Source organism: Haplochromis burtoni, unplaced genomic scaffold (assembly GCF_018398535.1).
Source record: "Haplochromis burtoni strain Fernald_Lab_line unplaced genomic scaffold, NCSU_Asbu1 Contig_232, whole genome shotgun sequence".
NCBI lineage: Eukaryota > Metazoa > Chordata > Actinopteri > Cichliformes > Cichlidae > Haplochromis > Haplochromis burtoni.
Genome location: NW_024582593.1, coordinates 887,952 through 907,748, shown reverse-complemented (window position 1 = coordinate 907,748; position 19,797 = coordinate 887,952). Strand labels below are relative to the sequence as shown.

The following is a 19,797-nucleotide window of genomic DNA, read 5'->3' as shown; positions in this document are numbered from 1 at the left end:
CCTCCGATGGCCGCTTTAAAAAGGTTTACACTTATTTCAGTCATGCTGGCTTATTCTGGATACATAAAACATCATCTCCAATGGTGTTCTGCAGATCTGTTTAGTGTCACAGCCTCAGACACTGACTGTATGTAACAGATGGACATTTGTAGACCACATTTGAACAAGAGGGTGCAGTGCTAGGTGATCAGCTATTACACAGGCACAGATACCTGCTAATTAGTGCAGTATTCTTATCTTCAACACACAAACAGTACAGAGTCTTAGAAATGTCTTCATTTTTTAATCCAAAAGCATAATTTTCTAACAGGAAATGATATATTAAATCCGACACCACTTCAGTGATGTGACAGTAAACAATGTGTAGATACAGCAGAGCATCATCTGCACAGAAGAGCACATGAAATTAAAAACACTGGCTCTATTGCATCAGGATACCAGATAAGAAGAGGAGCTCACTGCTGACTGATTGTCGCTTTTAAAAAAATTAAAATAAAAAAAATAAATAAAAAATGGATTTACGGGGAGTTCAGCTTTGGTGCTTGAACCTGGTTTGTTTTTATGCAAGAAAAAGTCCTGCTTTTCTTTAGAAAATTAGAACAATATTCATTTTAAATGTTTTGTTTATTTCCACATTATTTTCCCTGTTTTTTTTGTTTTGTTTTTTCTAAAAGTCTTGTAGACTTTTAAACTCTTGAAGGTGAGCATTAAACTTTGCCTTACAAAACAGAAAAAAAAAATTTGAAAAAATATTCAGAAAACCATAAACTGTAATTTCACCAATCCTGAATCTGAGATGCACGAAGTGCTTTAAAAAAAACAAAACAAAAAGCCCAAAAACAAACAAACAAAAACACATCAGCTTAATTTAAACGATTAAAATGAGGCTCCAAACACAAACAGTCCAAAGGGCTTTGCAGGAGGATAAAATATTTTATGTTCATATATTTACAGAGGCTCAGCACGTTGAGCAAGGCACGAACACTGACAGGTTTGATTCCCGGAGCTGCTGAGTTGCTTCACTGAACAGGACGGGTTGTTTTAGAGTAGGGGTGGGCATCTCCAGGCCTCGAGGGCCGATGTGCTGAAAGATTTAGATATCACCCTTGGTCAACACACCTGAATCACATGATTAGTTCGTTACCAAGTCTCTGGAGAACTTCAGCAAATGTTGAGGAGGTAAATATAGCCAGTTGAATCAGCTGTGTTGGCTCAAGGACACATCTAAAACCTGCAGGACACCAGCCCTCGAGGCCTGGAGTTGGCCACCTGTTTTAGAGGAACACAAAGAACTGGCGTGAAAGACTAAAGTGCAAAACATCGGGAAGGAAAATGAACAGATACAAAAGCTGCGATGCCTGTACTGAAGCCCTGCCCCCAACGACACCATTATTGAATAACAAGTGAAATCGAGACATGAACGCGTCAGGAGGTCGTTTACTGAGGTCAACGGTCAGGGGAGCAGGAGTCTCTTTTAGACACAGGAGGCGCCCCCTGCTGGTCACTGCTGCAGGTTTAAGGCACTACGGTGTTTTTATATTGTAATAAGGACATTTTGTCCACTGATAGTGAATAACGATACAAATCAAAGCACGTTATCTGAAGATTTCTTTGTTTTACTTTTTGAGTTTACTTTCTGTTGTACATAGAATTTAGATTCATTGAAACAACTGATCCCAGACCCTGCAGTTCCTCTATCATCCAATAGAGGCGCCAGCAGGCTACCATGTTTTTTATATCAGTATTTAAAACATATTTTCGGGGCTAAGTCCATCTTGTATACGTCTGTGGTCTGAGTGCCAGCTGTTGAGGCTTTTGTCTTACAGAGTATGACACTCTGCAGTCTGGAACGGATCCTGACGAAGATGCAGCTAAAGGTGGAGCCGGGATTTCGTTGTACATGTACAATGGCAAAGAGCTATTCTATGAAGGTGGAGGCGCTCGCCGCCTCAGCACTGTGTCTCCCTGCTGTCGATCTGATGCTGCCTCTGCAGCCTAAACACCTTTGCCTTCTCACTGCGACTCATCTTCTCTGTCAGGTCCTCGAAGGAGCGCCGGGTTGCCCCTGCTGGACGTCCGAACGCCTCCTCAAGGGATGCCTCCTCCAGGTGGGAGTCTGAGCTGGGGTCCTCTTGGATGGTGGCCATGCGGGGGCTGTCCAGAGGAGGTGGGCTTTGGGCTGGGTCGGCGCCAGTCTGCTCGGGGCCACTGGGATGAAAGCGAAGGGGGCCGGAGGAGAACGTTGGAGATTTGAAGATCCGAACGGAGGCCGAATCCAGGCTGCTCAAGAGCTCGGCATTCTGGGAAAACAGAGAGACGTGTGTGAGAGCATGTCCGAGAATTAAATTTTAAAAACCTTCTTTACTCAGATATTTGTGCTCACGCTGGGGAACAGGAGTGACTTGGTGGTCTGCTCGTACTGCCTATCGAGTTTCCGGTCCTGAAACCAAAGAAGTGCGACAAAATTCAGACTTCAAAGGCGACCCAAACCCTCCAGCCCCCCCACAGATGCGATCACAGACGCCACTCACCACACAGTGCACCAGGATGCTGAAAGGAACCCAGAACAGCAGCGAGAACGCCACCACTGAGCCCACGATGTTATCAGCCAGAAACTTCCAGAACGTGTTGATGTCCAGCTTATCGATGAAGTCCCACAGACGCTCCACCACGTCCTGCACCTGCTTCATGCATTTTCCCTGCAGGCACAGGAAACGGTCATCACTTCCTGTCGCCTTCAGTGTAAAAGCTCTGAATATTTAGCGATGGTCTCACCGCTCCATCGCAGAAACCCACGGTACAGGGTTTGCCCTTCCTGAGAAAAAGGAAACTGCCTGATATGTCCTGATAGGGGGTGCAGACGCCGCCGCTGCTCCGACAGCAGACTTTACAGGAAGCGTTGGTTTCTGAGAGGAACAAAGGCAGAAACAACGGCTTTAGCTGCAGCATGAAACAGACTGAAACACCCTCCAGGAGAAAAACAAAACAGAGTTTGAGAGAAGAAGCATCGCACACGTAACTGCAGATGTGATTCTCTGCAGTCAGCTGTTTTGTTTTTTTTTTTAAGTTTATTTTGTTTTTAAAAAAAAAAAAAAGAAAAAAAAAAAAAAAGAGAGAAGAAAGGATATTGTATTTATAAATGAACACTGGTCAATGTGTGATAACATCTTCCAACAAACTGATGCAGTCTCATTCATTTAGAATTAATGTATTAAGAATACAGTGGCTAAGAGGGACGTGACCATTCTGCCTGATGGCTTTTTATGCATGTACCTAAATAGTGATCACATAAGTAGTACGCAAAAGGTGAAAGACAAGTCTCGTGCCGTGAAGGGACATTTAAATTCATACCTGCACTTTCAGACTCATGATATGAAGCATCATCGCTATTTTTTATTTTTGCAAAAGGGATCAATGCCAACGTCATTGCCATCTTAATTAAACCGCATCCTCTTCCTCCTCATCTTCTAAACTGAAGTCAATATACAGGCAGTGCAGAATTATTAGGCAAGTTGTATTTTTGAGGAATAATTTTATTATTGAACAACAACCATGTTCTCAATGAACCCAAAAAACTCATTAATATCAAAGCTGAATGTTTTTGGAAGTAGTTTTTAGTTTGTTTTTAGTTTTAGCTATTTTAGGGGGATATCTGTGTGTGCAGGTGACTATTACTGTGCATAATTATTAGGCAACTTAACAAAAAACAAATATATACCCATTTCAATTATTTATTTTTACCAGTGAAACCAATATAACATCTCCACATTCACAAATATACATTTCTGACATTCAAAAACAAAAAAATCAGCGACCAATATAGCCACCTTTCTTTGCAAGGACACTCAAAAGCCTGCCATCCATGGATTCTGTCAGTGTTTTGATCTGTTCACCATCAACATTGCGTGCAGCAGCAACCACAGCCTCCCAGACACTGTTCAGAGAGGTGTACTGTTTTCCCTCCTTGTAAATCTCACATTTGATGATGGACCACAGGTTCTCAATGGGGTTCAGATCAGGTGAACAAGGAGGCCATGTCATTAGTTTTTCTTCTTTTATACCCTTTCTTGCCAGCCACGCTGTGGAGTACTTGGACGCGTGTGATGGAGCATTGTCCTGCATGAAAATCATGTTTTTCTTGAAGGATGCAGACTTCTTCCTGTACCACTGCTTGAAGAAGGTGTCTTCCAGAAACTGGCAGTAGGACTGGGAGTTGAGCTTGACTCCATCCTCAACCCGAAAAGGCCCCACAAGCTCATCTTTGATGATACCAGCCCAAACCAGTACTCCACCTCCACCTTGCTGGCGTCTGAGTCGGACTGGAGCTCTCTGCCCTTTACCAATCCAGCCACGGGCCCATCCATCTGGCCCATCAAGACTCACTCTCATTTCATCAGTCCATAAAACCTTAGAAAAACCAGTCTTGAGATATTTCTTGGCCCAGTCTTGACGTTTCAGCTTGTGTGTCTTGTTCAGTGGTGGTCGTCTTTCAGCCTTTCTTACCTTGGCCATGTCTCTGAGTATTGCACACCTTGTGCTTTTGGGCACTCCAGTGATGTTGCAGCTCTGAAATATGGCCAAACTGGTGGCAAGTGGCATCTTGGCAGCTGCACGCTTGACTTTTCTCAGTTCATGGGCAGTTATTTTGCGCCTTGGTTTTTCCACACGCTTCTTGCGACCCTGTTGACTATTTTGAATGAAACGCTTGATTGTTCGATGATCACGCTTCAGAAGCTTTGCAGTTTTGAGACTGCTGCATCCCTCTGCAAGATATCTCACTATTTTTGACTTTTCTGAGCCTGTCAAGTCCTTCTTTTGACCCATTTTGCCAAAGGAAAGGACGTTGCCTAATAATTATGCACACCTGATATAGGGTGTTGATGTCATTAGACCACACCCCTTCTCATTACAGAGATGCACATCACCTAATATGCTTAATTGGTAGTAGGCTTTCGAGCCTATACAGCTTGGAGTAAGACAACATGCATGAAGAGGATGATGTGGACAAAATACTCATTTGCCTAATAATTCTGCACTCCCTGTAAACGTGCTCATTTATTCCTGATATTGGGGCTTAATGTCAGCAGGTTAGACATGTGATAATGAGCTAACTGAAAAACAACAGCTCATTATAACCAAACATTATACTAGATACTACTAGATAACGCTGAGGTAAACAGCCTTCCTGCTATCAGAATACACTCACTACAGAGAAAACTCAGGGGTATAAACCTAAGTTTAAACTGTTTGCAAATTGAGAGCGTCGTACCGTTACAGGCGCAGGGCTGCAGCTTCAGGATGGCCTGACAGAAGGGGATACACTCTCCATTCAAACACTCGCCACTGTCCAAACACGCCGTCTTATCTGGAGCATTTTCTGGAGGAGGACACTCGCTGCTGTTTCCTGTCAACACACAACACTTTATATTACACTATCAGCGTTTCCACCTGCAGCCATTTATCCAACCTCACTCTCTACTTCTTCTGCTATTGGTTCAAAAACATTTTATTAAGATAATTAGAAGAAGTTTTCATTGGGATGACTAAAATAAGACAACTACGTATTACTAAACTGAGGATTGCAAAAGATTAGAAAGGATTTAGATTCATTGAAACAACCGATCCCAGACCCTGCAGTTCCTCTATCGTCCAATAGAGGCTCCAGCAGGCTCCCATGTTACTTTGTTCAACTTTACAGCAAGTCAAGTCAAGTTTATTTATAGAGCACATTTAAAAACAACCAAGGCTGACCAAAGTGCTGTACAGTAAATACAGATAAAATACAATAGAACACAATTTCGTAGTAACACCTCGCTGATAAAAATAAAATAAAAATAAATAAAACAAATAAATTGAAGCAGAAATAATAATAATAGCAATAATAATAATAATTTAAAACTGAAATTGTTGTGTGGTAACTGGAGCTCACCTGTGCAGTATGAGTGTCCTTTACAGGTGGCATCGATGGGCTCCTGACAGACCGCTCCTTTGGCCTCGAACCTGCACTCCCTGCAGCAGGCGCTGTTCCTGTCACTGAACACAGACAGCAGGGGTGAGCCGAGAGCACCGCCGCAAGAGAATCACCTCACCTGTCAGGTGTATCTCTGACCTGCACTGAGCATCGGCCTTCAGCCTGCAGTTGGGCGTGCAGCAGAGGTCTGAATTGATGTGCAGCAGTCCTGGGTCGCACTCCTCGCCCTGCTCCACCCGGGAGTTCCCGCATACATTGATCTTCCTCTCTTTAAAGCAGGACGGTGCTTTCAACCTGAGACGCTTCACGATGGAGCGCTTACTGCAGTCAGAGAACATCTGGAAGCACACGAGAGGCAAACACAGACTGTAATTCTGCAGAGGTTCACTGTCGCTTCAACTCATAATCAATGTGTAATGAGGCGCTAATAAACATGCAGGTGGAACAGTGAGTTTAAAGACTGAAATCCTGGATTCAGCATTTTGCACCTTGTTGTTGATGTGGTCTCCGCTCACGGCGATGGGATACATGACATACTTCCCACCCTGGTCCTCTCGGGGGGCACACTCCGGTTTGTCCGGGTCGTGCTCTGCGCCGAAGTTATGGCCGAGTTCATGGGTTGTCACCAGGTCCGCTTCCTGTGGAGATGACGAACAATTCCTGTGTCACACACACACACTCAAACAATTCTAAAGGAGCAGGCATTAACCAATCAGAACGCCTGGTTCATTTCCACCTTGGTCAGGATGGTCTTGCCATAGTTCTTGGTGCTGGTGAGGCCAGTGTTCAGGTAGATCACTCCCTGCTCATTTAAGGTCGAAGGACTAGCTGTGGTGGAAGGAGACAACAACGTGAGTCACACTTCCACCTCCATCTACCAGGGACTCTGGGGCGGAGCCATGGGACTCACCTTTGGAGCAGAGGCCTCCAGCGATGTCGGCTTTAGACGGGGCGACGTAGGCAAGCCCCAGAGTGCCCTCGTCAAAGTCCTGATAGGTGAAGAGATGAGCGAGGCAGACGTTGGAGGCTTTCCCCGCGATGTCCACACTGAACTGCTGCAAGAGGATGGCGAGCAGAGACCTCAGAGAGCTGACCGATCCAATGCATCCGACACACTCCACATCACAGCCTGCTCTACTCACACTAAGCTGTTTCTTTTCAAATTAAATGTCGTTTTCACAAAAAACCTGTGTTCACAGACCTAAATCATAAACCTGTTTCTCTGAATGTGAATATGGACACAGTTACTCGGTGGCGTGGCAGTGTCAGCTTCCTGTGGTTACCTCTAGCAGCTTCTTCACATCCCAAACGTCTCTGCCCTCCACTGGACTTCCCTTCATGTTGAAATGAGTTTTTCCGGGATCCACAGGAGTCGGATACTTCTTGATGATGATCTGATGGCAGGAACGCGGTGTCACGTTAAAAATTACAGCGTCCGAGTTTAAACACAAACAGGAAGCGGAACAGAGCATGCTCACCTGATCGATCTGGACGCCGTACCCGCTGAACCCCTCGCCCCATGACGTGTTTCTGTAGATGTCGTCGACACGGTCAATCAGCTCGATCTGAAACACATTTGGGAGGGGGCAGGGTTCAGTGTCAGTGGATGGGAGAGGCGGGGGTGATGGATGTACAGGTGGTACTGACCAGGTAGTTGAGGGTGGTGCTCTCCTCGTCGCGGCCCATGTGTTTGAAAAAGCGATGGTCGGCTACCAGCAGCAGAGGACACGAGTTCTTCTTGTGGTCGTGCACGTGACGCTTCACTCTGAACGCCGACTCTAAACAAGAAACCACCGAAACACGTCAGACAATATTATTTATGCATTTGAAACTGAAAGCTCTTTTTTTATTTGTTATTATTTATAAGTGTTTGAATGTGTCAAATATTAAAATATATGTTTTTACAGTAAAATCTCTCTTCTCTTTTTTTCCCCTACCTTGAAAATATTTTTTCAGATTTTGTATTTTTTCATTTAAAGCTTGAACTTTTCATTCGGTTGGAATGGCGAGCTCTTTTGTTTAAACAGCTTTTACTTTGTGATTTTTTTTTCACATTAAAAGTCTTTTTTCTGATTGACTTCCTGTTTGTGTCGCTCGCTCTGTACTCAGTTCAGATGAAGGTGTTTCACTGGGCACCTTTGTGCTGAGCAGTGACAGGAAGTTCTCGCATTCTCTGTGGTTAACGCGGTTCCTGTGTCACCTGGGCGTGGTCACTTTGGGTCAGTGTGAGCTTTACCCTCAAACAGGAAGCAGTCGCAGTGCTAAGTTCAGGTGAGGAGCTCGCTTCTCACCTTCTTCCTCCTTTTCCTCCATCACAGCTGCTTTTACGCTGTCAGGGAGCAAGTCACTGGGGTCAGAGGTCACGTAGCCGCAGACCGAAGGCTGCTGCAGGCGGCTGATGTTGCGGATGTCTTCCGAGCGATAGATTAGGAGGCGACCGCCAGAGGGCGCCGATGTGAACCTCCAAAGAGGCTGAAGAGAGCAGATGAAGGTTTAGGGACTGATCACTCAGCAGGCGTTTACTCCAAGTCTCAGGTGTTTACCTCGACATTGTACTCGGCCTCATCAGTCAGGATGTGAGCGGAGAACTCGTCATCTTCGATGTGCGCCTGAACACGGGAGTTCTCCTCCCCTACAACACAAAAACTCATTAAAGGAGCAGTTACTCCATGCTAATCCTTTCAGCTAAAGGTCACCACACACATTCCACACGTGTGTTTGAAGTACTTTGGACCAACATCTACAAGAAGCCTGATAAGGCCTTGTGAACCTTCTCAAGGACATCTGGGGATTTTTTTAAATTACTCTGCAAGCTTTACAAGAAACCATGAAGTAGAATTCTCAAAACTCAGAGGACCCCAAAAACCTCCACGAGAGACTCTAAAACCCTCTGAGGACACGTGAAATCCCCACATGGACTCTAAAAACCCCATAAGAACACCTAAAATCTCCATGAGACCTCTTTAATCCATTCAAGGAGCCCAAATATCCCTACAAGAAACCAAAAAAAGACCTCTACAAGGACCTTAAAAGCCTCCATCAAGACGAATACAAAAAACAAAACAACAAAAAAAACAAACAAACAAAAAAACCACCAGAAGGACCCCCAAAGACCTCCCACAAAGGCTCTGCTTAAACAGTTTACCGATGACGTGTCCGGTGAAGTAGTTGTGCCTGTTGACCGGGTAGGTCGACTCTTGGCCGTCCTCGCTGATGACCACGGCTCTGAAGTCGCTGGTGAAGAGCTCATCGTTGGTCCTCAAGTAGAGTCTGAAATGCCTGTAGACACGAGGAGGAGATGTTCAGATTTTACAAATCAAAGATTTTAAAATGGCACAGAGCTGCATGGACGGACGCCGCCATCTTACCTTTGCAGGGCGCTGAAGCTGATCAGCTTCTCCACATGCGTCTGAGTCTGGACGTCACGACGGCGGACGGAGTGCGTCTGCAGGCTGGAGAGAGGCAGCACATCAAAGTCATCCAGCATCGCTCTGAGAGACACTGCGGAGGGAACGCAGACCTGCCTGTTAGCATTGAAAATCCTGTGAAATACCTCAGCTCTACCACACGCCAACAAGTGACCAAACTCAACACATCAGTTAATAATTAACACAAATGAAATGCTGCAGACTTTATATTTAATAGAAATGTAAGTTTTTCCCATCCACTTTTTCCTTTTATGAAAAAAAAAAGTTTGTAACGATAAAAGAAGTTAAAATATTAAACTTCAGTACTCTGCACTTTTTATCATCTCATTTCCTGTCAAATGATGACATCATGATTAGAAACCAGTGACATATGCTAACATCGTTATGGCACAGCATTATTCTTGGTTTTGCTTTTTCTTTCTTAAAAGTCACAATTAACTCCCTACACTTCTCTTATTATGACTTTTTTATTTTTAAGTTCATGTATTGTGATTTTTTTATAATAGTTATATATCTCTGGTCAAAATGTTAACTTTTAATCTCATTTGACTTGATTTTCCATTTAATAAACTACTATCATGATCCAGTTGAATAATCCTGCACTCAGCCATTTATTTAATTATCTGTGATTTTTATGCGAATTAAACTTTTGTTTGACATGAGCGGTCCTCCATACCTTCTGCCTCAAACATGAACTTTTCCGGCGGAAAGGCGGCTCTCACAAAGGACACATTTACGATTAAATTCAGTTTTAAACACTCACTGAAGTCCTGCTCCGTCGTGTCCAGGGGGACGGCGGCCTTCGTTAAAGCGGTGAAAGCGGCTAAAAAGGCGAAAAGCAGCCACATGTTGAACCGTCGGGGCGGACTGAATGAAGACCTTCCGCCGCCCGCTTCAACGTCCTAGATTAAACTCCAACCGCAGCTCAGACACAAACTTAAGCTTTAAAGCTCATCTCTGGACCGACCTCACTAAATCTCACCCCACTCGAGTCTTTGTTGTGTTTGGAAACAGGCAGAACAAACGCCCCCACTCACCAGGAAGTCAGAGAGCGTCCGAGTGAAGCTACCGAGAGCCGAGGAAGCAGGGCGGAAGTAGGCCCGAGGGCTTTCACAGTAAAAGCAAGGGATTTTAAGGGTACGATTAAAAAAGTATTAATTCGATTAATAATCAATACTGTTGAAAACAAACGCACGGTAGCTAATAGTAAATATTTCAATAAATTTTAATGATGGAAATCTTTTAGACTGGAGGGGGAGTGCTGTCATCTTAACTTTAAAACTAAAACAAGTTTAAAAAAAAAGTTCATTTTAAAGTAATAAATATAATACAACATTTAATTAATTTAATGAAATTAACTTGATGAATAAATAACAAATAAAAGTATACAATTTAAATTTAAAATACAAATAGTAATGTATACATACAAATGTGTTTCTAATGAATAAATAATCAACTGTTCTTAATTTTGTTTAGTGGGATGTCTGTGTTGTATAGCCCTCTTTGCTATTCTTTTAATAGCAAAGCAATAATCAAACCTTCAGTTGTTTTAGAAATGTTTCACAAAGAAAAGCGTTTACCCGCACGTGTTTTATTTTGAAAATCTATCAGGTGTTTGTGTTTGTTTTGTTGTAAGCTTTGCACGCTAGTCCAACCAAAAGCTCGCGAAACCATTCCCGTGACAGTGATTGATAACAGCTGATCCGCCTCAGCTAGATCAATAATAAAAAATCAATCAAACCATCATTCTGTCTGTACGTATATGTGTGTGTGTTCGTGTGTGTGTGTGTGGGGGGGGGGTCACCTTATATAAGAGAATCAGGGAGACATCTGGCATCTATTTATAACCTCTGACCTCATCAAATCCGCTTAGAAACACAGAGCACATCAGAAACTCATCATCATCATCATCATCATCTGGAGGAAGAAAAACTCTCACTAAAGTGATTTAGAAACATCCAGAAAATTAATACTTAGTATATTTATACGAGGAGATGTAAAAAAAAAAAGTATAAAAGACACATTTATCATTTGTTATTTTAAACACATTTAACACAGTATAGCACATGTATTATTTTTACTTACAACAATATTTAAATAAAGCATATTTATTTTTATTTTATTTTACAGCTGAGTAGAAGTAGTTGAAGTATGTAATCTGGCCTGTGGTTGCAGCAGAGAGGCGTTCAGTCTCACAGAAATCATGCGCGAAGAAGAAGAGTTCCAGCGTCTCCAACCAGAGGCACGTGCGGTTGTAACAAAGTGCTGACAAAATCCAAAGTTTCGTGTTAAAGCTGCAGTTTTCCACTCAGGATGGATGACGAACACACGGTGAGTCTCCCGGTGCTCTCATAAACCGGTCGTTTCATTTTACGCAACCTACGGTGAACGCAGTTGTCAGCTAGTTCGGTCCTACCAAACTCAATTAAAAATATTAGTGTTTTAAGATGATTGGCACGACATTCAGTCTCCAACTTTAACTTCAGACATTTAACAGGTTTGTGTGACTCCGCAGCCGTTGAGTAATTAATTGGCACACATTTAATAACTGTTCTCTTCAATTAAAATCCGTTAGCGTAATATCTTCAGCGACAGTTTATCCATAATGTTCAAAATAAACTCCTCTACCAGTACCTGTGAACTGTGTACGCTTAATGAGTTTTGATTTAAAATTTGATTTTAACTACATTGTGTGTCGAAATACTCAGAAAGTCTCAAAGAAGCCTTAAAGTTAACAAATGAAAACGCAAATAAATATTCCCGATAAACATAGACGGATTATTTTAGCAATCGTTGTTAATGACGTCTAGACTTTTGTGGGTGAAGTGTTTAGGATCTGGAGGTTTAATTGTTTACCTTCTTTCCCGTGGGCGCTGCTGTACAGTTTCACCAGCTGTTGGACATAAATTTGTTTTCAAAGGCATTTGAACGTGAACATTAGCTCTGATTTCTCCTCCGCTGTTCATTAAGAGCTGAATGCACGAATATAAAGTTAATAAAAACATGAAGTACGGGTTTTTTTTGTTTTTTTTTAAGACTGAAAGATTAATTTATTCATTAGAATATTTACAGAAACACCTGAGCATTACCGTGTGTCTGTGTATGTGTGCGCGCGTGCAGGCCGAGTACACGGTGCCCTGTGCCCAGTGTTCAGCAGTGGACTGGGGCATTTCGGACGAGGGTCGCTTCTACTGCAGGTCCTGCCACAACGTGATCGAGGTAAAAACATCTTCGTCATTATGACCTGTACAGTGGTCTGTAACTGGAGGTTGAGGTGTTAGGGTCTCTTCAGTGCCCTTTCAGAGACACTCTTTTTACTACACAGGTGGATGAGTATGAATTTGTTATGGGGATATAGGGAATTCAGAACTCCATAAACATGCTTTAAGATGCTTCTTTTAACAATATGGTGTTGGTGGTTAAGCCCACCTGTAGAGGACCTCCTTATTCTGTTGCCTAACATGTGACTGTGTCCTCAGAGGACCCGGGAGGTGGTGGACCTGTCCTTCTTAAAGTTGTCCAGCAGGGTGTCGACCATCAGAGGACCCCGCAAGAAGCAGGCCGGTCAGTGTCCGATTAGCAGCAGCATAAATCGATGATGTCATATCCTGTTTAACGTGTCTGTTTGTCTTAGAGCGTGGTCACGTGTGGATGGTCTGCGAGGGTTTCCAGTTCATCCTGAAGAACCAGGCCGATGCTCTGCTCGCGCTTGGAGTCCATCCTCAATTTAAGGTCCGCCTCCTCTCTGTTAACCACAAAGCAATCAATCAATCAGAGGCCTAACTGGTGTTACTGTTTCAGGATGATGTGCTGTGTCCTCTGTGGAGGTGTTACCTGCAGAAAAGTCGCCAGGCCTACACCCACGACCCCGTGAGGAGCTGCAAGTTCAGAGTGGTGAGTTTTTATGGTGGTGCCTGGAAACTGCTTGTCAGCTATATATAGATATATCTATATATAGATATAAAAATTATTTCCTGGCAGTTTCACCTTTGTTTTTAATCCATTTTCATTTCTTTTTTGTATTTTTATTTGATTTGTGTATTTTTAATCCTTAATTTTGATTAGTTTTGTCTTTATTTTCTTATTTATTTCACTTTTTAAAAAAAAAATTGTATTCTTTTTGTATATTTAATCATTTTATTTGATTTTCTATGTTTTACTTCATCTACTAAGTTTTATTTTATTTTTTTTGGTTATTGATTTCATTCGATTTATTTCATTTTTTGAGATTTAATAATTAAATTTAAATCCTCAGGGAGCTGTGGGCTCTGACTTGGAGAGCGCCAGCGAGGGGATCAGCTGCACAGATGGCGAGTCGAACCCAGCAAGCACGGCGGGCTCAAACACAGGTACGGTGCTGGAAGCGTCCTCAGTCTGACAGGAAGCTCCTGTAAAAGTTTCAGTGTCAGGTCATATGACCAGATGAGGTTTCCTGCGTTAGTTGACTGCTCGTTTAACCTCAGAGAATTCTGGTTTTTGGTCCGGCTCCTCGGACACCCTCACCTACCTGTCGGCCAGGAAGAAGCGGAGCCAGAGTCTGCTGAGCATGAAGAAGACACTGTCTCTGATCTACCTGGCTCTGGTGTGGAGCCGTGAGGCGCTGACGCTCAGCGACCTGCTCAGGTACCACTTGCACCCACCTGCACTTGCGTGGCTGAGGGGTTTTAACCAGTGTGTTTCACCTCGATGAACGTGATGTTTTGCAGGCTTGTGAATGAGGGTCACATCCCGTACTTGAACGCCTATGAGCAGCTTCCCGAGGAGATGAAAGTCACGGGGAAGGACTCCCTCATCTTTGTAGTTGAGGTGAGAAAGCCGCCATCTTGTTTATTACCTGGCCCCGCTAATGATGCATGACTTGGCTCTCACCTGGTTCCTGTAGACGGTCCCGTCTCATCACGCCGTTCATAAAGAGGCCGAGACTCTCATTCAGTTCCTGCAGCTGCCTGCTTTTCCTCCAATCAGTCAGCAGACCCTGCTGCACCCGGCGCTGCTCAGCCTCAGATACCTGTCCGATGTCAACCTGCCCGGTAACGACTACTTCAGTGTTCTGACCGATAATGGTCTCTGCTGGAGGCGACCTTCTTTACATACAAACACTGACAGTGTACCTGTACACACCTGTTTCCTGTCAGATGAGCTCCACCCCTGGGTCTGCAGGCTGTTGGAGCACACCGGTATGATGGATCAAACGCTCCACACATTTGACCCCCACAATCACCCCACCCTGCCACGGTATGACGTGCAAGCCGCTGCCCTCATCATCGTCACTCTGAAGCTGTTCTTTTGCCTGGACGACATGACCGAGTGGTATGTATCTTTCACGCCGTCAGACGACCTCCGGCAGGGCTCCAGGTGTGCTGACTGTGATTGGTTCTATCTTTCAGGCATCTGTCCAATGATCTTGGACGACAGAAGGACTCAGGTTGGATTTTTATTTATTAAAAAAATAACATGGCACAGATGTAAGGAGCTATTCGATAACATGATCAGTTTGAAAATCAATGGCTGACTGCACATGTTTGTGAATGACTGTATACAGATGACGAACTATGTCTGATCTTGGAACTTTTCTGCCCTTTTGACCTTTGAGCGTGACCCCTTCTAGACGTGGCTTGTGTGCGACTCTGTCTCTGTGTGGATCCACAGGTAAGGTGTTTAACCTGAGGAGGTGGTACAAAGTGATGCAGGCCGCTCTGATTCGAGCTCAAGAGAGGAGAGACCAGAATGTCTCCAGGTAGGACATCAGCGGTATTTCCCCTGAGGTGGATCTGTGTGCAGAAATCAGATTTTAGTCCTGATTTTAAAGCGTGACGTCATTGGCGTATCTGCACACAGGAAGTTTGCAATCTGTGTGTTACGTTAAGGAATAATGGGCTCTTTTTCTTTTTTTTTTCTTTGTGTTTTTATGTGAATAATGTGAGTTTGACTCTGGTGTCTGACTCGGACACCTGCAGATGTGGAGAAATTTGAAGCTGCTTAATAGCTGCTTGTGTTCCCTTAAAAAAATAAAAAAAAATAAAAAAATCATGATTTTTTTTTTTTATTTTTTTTTTTCCCTTTTAAACCCGTGCTTTCTGTTTTTGATGAAGAGTTCCTGATATGTTTTTTTTTTTTCTCTCTCTCTCCCCGGCAGGAAGCAGTGGAAGTCAAAGAAACAAATTTACCCAAACAAGAAAGAAAAGTGTTCGATGATTAAAAAAAAAAGTAAGAAATTAAATTGGCTGATCTTATTGTGAAAGAGAGGTCAAGTCCTGTCCTTTCCTGTATATTCATTTCTCTCTGCAAAATTAATCTGAAGCACATGAAAAAACATCCTGAGATGCGACACGCTCCCTCTGTTGTTTGTGCAGGAATTGCAGAGCAGGTCCAGCTGTGTTTCGAGAAGCTGACTTCCTGTCCATCGGGGCTCCAGGACGTAGGACCATCGAGCTTCATATTCTGCTGGGGGGACGAGGAGGAATCAGACGGTCCCAGTCTGCATCACATGAAGCTGGACGAGGTCGTGACCCGTAGATACGACTTCCTGACTCCGCTGAACGACATGTACTGGCACCCGGCGCTCAGACGCTGCTTGTGAGTCACTCACAGCTTCAGTCTCAGGTTGAAATATCAAAATACACAAATCTCAAAATGACCAAAGAGGAATATTTTCTCCAGAAACTTGCCTCAAAGAGAGAAACTTCCAAAGAGGAAAGTGAAGATTTCACACTTAAGAGTGTACTGCTGCTTGTATAGAGCAAAAATAGAAGATTGCACGACATAAACATCAGCACTTGTAGATCGCTGGTCATCAGCAGTCAGCTTTATGAAATAATTCAGTAAAAAATTGAGATTTATGGTTTTAAACCCTGGAGAATGGCCAGTAAAGGGAGTAGTACACATCTTGGCTTGAGATCTTTTGACAAGTTGTTCTCAGAGGACAGAAGTTCTGGTGAGTCTGTTTGGTCGTTTAAGGCTTTAGTCATTTTAAACTGAGCTGATGACAGAGGACTGAAAATAGCGATGCATGAACAAAGAATCTTATTGTGAAGTGTCAGGAAGAAATAAATTGGGTGGAGGAGGAAGTTACCTGCCAGCGTGGTGGAGTAATGTGATGGTTAGGAGTTGTGAGCTCTATGACGTTGAAGTTTCCCCCTCAGGGTGATGACAAAGCGGTGATATATGGAGATGTACTGGTGTTCTGTATGTCATGAAGGTTGGACTGATGTTGCCTCACAGACTGGACGCTGGGTTCGATCGCTTACAGAATGACGCTTCTTACCTCATGTCTGTGAAGGGTTTCGGTCATCCAGGTCATCATAGTCTAAGGAGCTTAGAAAAGCGTCTGGACTTTAAATTTCTTGGGAAGCTTCTTCAGTTCTTACTGAAGTCAAATGGCCCCGGATGTCAGTGTCTGGGAAGGATCTCAAAACTGGATTATAGATGGCAGACAGTTGGTGTCATAAGCCCCGCCCTTTGTTTAAAGATGGTTGTTCACAGTAGACATAGGTCGTGTCCAAATTCATGGGCTGCATCCTCCTGAGGCCGCATTTGTAGACCGATTACGTCACAGCGACGCGCCGAAGGCTGTCCAAATTTGTAGACTCCTCCGAAAGCAGCCGACAAATGCGTCCTCCTTTTCCTGAATTTGAAGGATGGGTCGGGTGTGTCCTTCGTGGCCTACCATATCCCAGAATTCATAGCGCGGCCCAGCCAAACTCCAGTTTCCAACAATGGTGGCCGCTACTAAGTTTTCAAATTACTCGTACTAATCTTTCTGGGTCACAAAATGAACTTTTAACATATTTTCAGGCGAGAAAGTAGCGGTGTAAACATCAAATATCTGCTCGGTTTATCAAGATATCCCATATTTGCAAAAGTGCTTCGACGTTTTCGGAGCATCTGCTACCCACCAGCTCGATAGGAAGCCGGGAGCTCGAGGGTCACTGAAGCCGCCGAGAACAGCACAACTCCCGGCAAATCATTTTCAGATCACCGCAGAGTTTCGCTACTCAGGTTAAACGTAATATATAAGTCACTTAGACAACCTAAAAATGTTATTGTTGGGCTTTTTTCAGTGTTTTATTTGTTTGTGAGTAAATCGGTTTTGCTGAGATTAAAGTTATTAGATTAGATTAGATAAAATAAAACTTTATTAATCCCCCGGGTGGGTTCCTCCGGGATCTTCACACAGCTGACTAAACGTCAAACAGAAAACTGATTAAACAGAAGTGTGAGACGGTCGAGAGTTTACACCAGTGTCCCGTTATATTTTAGACAGCAAGGAGCAGACGGCTGAGTTTATTAAACTCCACCGAGACAGCGGTGACGCTAATCAGAAGGCTAGACCGTCCAATTTCCCCAGCCGTTTACTTCCGGCCTACCCAACCTTCTGAGGACCCGGCCCACGTAGATCGCGAAGGCTGGGTCCTCAGGAGGATGCAGCCCATGAATTTGGACACGACCATAGATGGCTTTTTTTTCCACTCCTCTTTCAAACCAGAGAAGACATTCTCTGTCCAAAATGTAGACATTTGGGGCATCCTTTCTCTTGGGGAATCAACAATTGCTCTTAGAACTGAAGATGCTTCTCAGATGAGAACGAAACGTCTTCAAGAAACTTAAAGAAGTCCAGATGCTTTTCTTTCCAAGCTCCTTCGATTCCTTCGATGCTCATTAGTGGGTTTTAAACTGATTTGCTGAATAAGATCTCCTGGAAGACCTCAAACTTGTGACTAGGCCCGACAACAAACTGATCCCACATCATAATGCCAAATTTCCCCTCATCTGTTCAAACGTTCCCATGACGATGCATTGACACTTAAATCTTGCCTCCTCCTGCAGGTGCTACAACAGTCATTACAAGGAGGTGGAGGCAACGCTGCCACGCTCCTTCATTTGGCTGCTGCAGCTTTTCGCCTTCATGTTGGACGTGAAGCCGTTTTGCCTCTATGAGGAGGTCCTGAGTGTGGAGAGGAGGATCTTTGACACCAGACTGTACAGAGGGAAGAGCAAGGCCAATGCCGGGGCTTCGGCTGAGACCGCCGGGGCTTCACCCGAGGCCCAGGCTTCACTCAACACCCGGACGTCACCAAGGAGGACCCGAACATCACCCAGGACGGCTGAGGCTTCAGTCGGGACCCGGGCTTCACACAGGAAGCGGCAGCGAAGTAGGAAGAGCTGAGAACTTGCAGCATCTGTGGGACATTTGGCTGTTTCTGCTACCTCAGTGTTTTTGTTTAAACCAAAGACATTTTTAATAAACCTAAAAGGGCTGCTCTTGTCTTTGATTAATTGCATTAAAACTGATTTTTCTGTCAATAGGAAGAAAATTTGATCAGAGCGTTTCCTAAAAAGGAGAGAGATCTCTCTAAAGGAGGAAAAGATTTGTAGTTTGAACAACAGGATCTGATGGAGAGTCGCAGCATCGGGTTGGGAATGGTATCTGCAGGCAGGGAGCACGCAGTACCTGGAAGACTAATGGATGTGTGGCATGTGATGAGGGTGTAGTTCTGCGTGTGTGTGGATGGAGCTGGAAGAGCTTTTAAATTGTGTAGATTTAAAGTTGTTAAACTTGCTGTCCTGAATATTTGAGCAGACTGTGTGACTCTCCAGGGGACTGCCCTGTGTGCCGTGGATGAACAGGAGTGCTGCACTGACTCAGAGTGACCAGCAGGAGGTGATGTTCAATCACACTAATGGAGAGCAGCCTGTTACAGGTAGCACACACTGAAACTGCTGAGGTCCATTACAGCAGCAGCGCCGAGCAGCTGGCCAGATGTTTGTGGAAAAGTTGAGCTCAGAGCTTCTTTTGGCTGCTTGATTCTGTGGCTCCTCCTCCTCCTCCTCCCTCTGCAGCTGAATGTTTTTTGGGCGAGTTTGAGATCTTCTGGCTTCAGAAGCTAGAAAACAGCTTGCGGTTGTAGTATGAAGGGTGGAGGCAGCTGTAGTTTAGAGGAGGAGCTAAGGACTTATTTACCTCAGCTGACCTCCATCTGACACAGGGTGACCTTTACTTCATGTACAGTCTGCGCCGTGTTAATATATCTTGACCTCAATGATTGAAATGATTGTGAACAGCTGTCTCTGCTGCTGGGCAGATGGCGGCAGCAGCAGCAGAAACAGCTGTACTAACCCTAACTGTTGACCAACCAAAGGTTAAAGGTGAAGCAGTGTTTCAGGTCTTACTCTGGTCTGTTACTTGTGTCAGTCCTGAGGAAGCGGAACTGCTCACCTCTGGTTTCCACCTGCAGAAGAAGAAACTGTGGCCAACACGTGACCTTTTGTAATGTTTTCTTACTATAAACCCCTGAATTGTGCAGGTTTAGCTCATAACTTATCTTTGTGTTTATGTGTGTAAAAACCACAACCAATATAGTCTTCACTCTCACAACGTCATACAAATGATTTTTTTTT

At 44.0% G+C, this 19,797-nt stretch overlaps 2 protein-coding genes across 5 annotated transcripts; one reads left to right on the top strand and one right to left on the bottom strand.

The window, feature by feature from the left end:
* Positions 1 to 263: 263 nt before the first annotated feature.
* Positions 264 to 11,220, bottom strand: adam17b (ADAM metallopeptidase domain 17b). 3 transcript variants are annotated; one of them, XM_005937651.3, is made up of 18 exons: positions 11,204 to 11,220; positions 9,340 to 9,472; positions 9,117 to 9,250; positions 8,515 to 8,603; positions 8,263 to 8,443; positions 7,619 to 7,749; positions 7,450 to 7,536; positions 7,255 to 7,365; positions 6,882 to 7,026; positions 6,708 to 6,799; positions 6,460 to 6,609; positions 6,110 to 6,309; positions 5,930 to 6,033; positions 5,270 to 5,404; positions 2,776 to 2,906; positions 2,532 to 2,699; positions 2,384 to 2,440; positions 264 to 2,300 (listed from the first exon to the last, which is right to left on the bottom strand). In XM_005937651.3, exons 2-18 carry the CDS (start codon positions 9,456 to 9,458, stop codon positions 1,950 to 1,952), a joined length of 2,385 nt encoding a protein of 794 aa, XP_005937713.1. In that variant the 5' UTR covers positions 9,459 to 9,472; positions 11,204 to 11,220; the 3' UTR covers positions 264 to 1,949. The 3 variants fall into 3 exon arrangements, with proteins under 3 accessions (XP_005937713.1, XP_005937711.1, XP_005937715.1); XM_005937649.3 differs by lacking the exon at positions 11,204 to 11,220 and adding an exon at positions 10,163 to 10,488; XM_005937653.2 differs by lacking the exon at positions 11,204 to 11,220 and adding an exon at positions 10,437 to 10,454.
* taf1b (TATA box binding protein (Tbp)-associated factor, RNA polymerase I, B) lies at positions 11,198 to 18,671 on the top strand. Of its 2 annotated transcripts, none has more exons than XM_042226869.1 (16): positions 11,198 to 11,342; positions 11,530 to 11,730; positions 12,520 to 12,618; positions 12,879 to 12,963; positions 13,034 to 13,131; positions 13,201 to 13,293; positions 13,655 to 13,748; positions 13,863 to 14,022; positions 14,106 to 14,205; positions 14,282 to 14,429; positions 14,535 to 14,709; positions 14,787 to 14,824; positions 15,049 to 15,136; positions 15,536 to 15,606; positions 15,753 to 15,975; positions 18,226 to 18,671. In XM_042226869.1, exons 2-16 carry the CDS (start codon positions 11,713 to 11,715, stop codon positions 18,563 to 18,565), a joined length of 1,830 nt encoding a protein of 609 aa, XP_042082803.1. In that variant the 5' UTR covers positions 11,198 to 11,342; positions 11,530 to 11,712; the 3' UTR covers positions 18,566 to 18,671. The 2 variants fall into 2 exon arrangements, with proteins under 2 accessions (XP_042082803.1, XP_005937717.1); XM_005937655.3 differs by having other exon boundaries at positions 11,198 to 11,408.
* Positions 18,672 to 19,797: the final 1,126 nt, after the last annotated feature.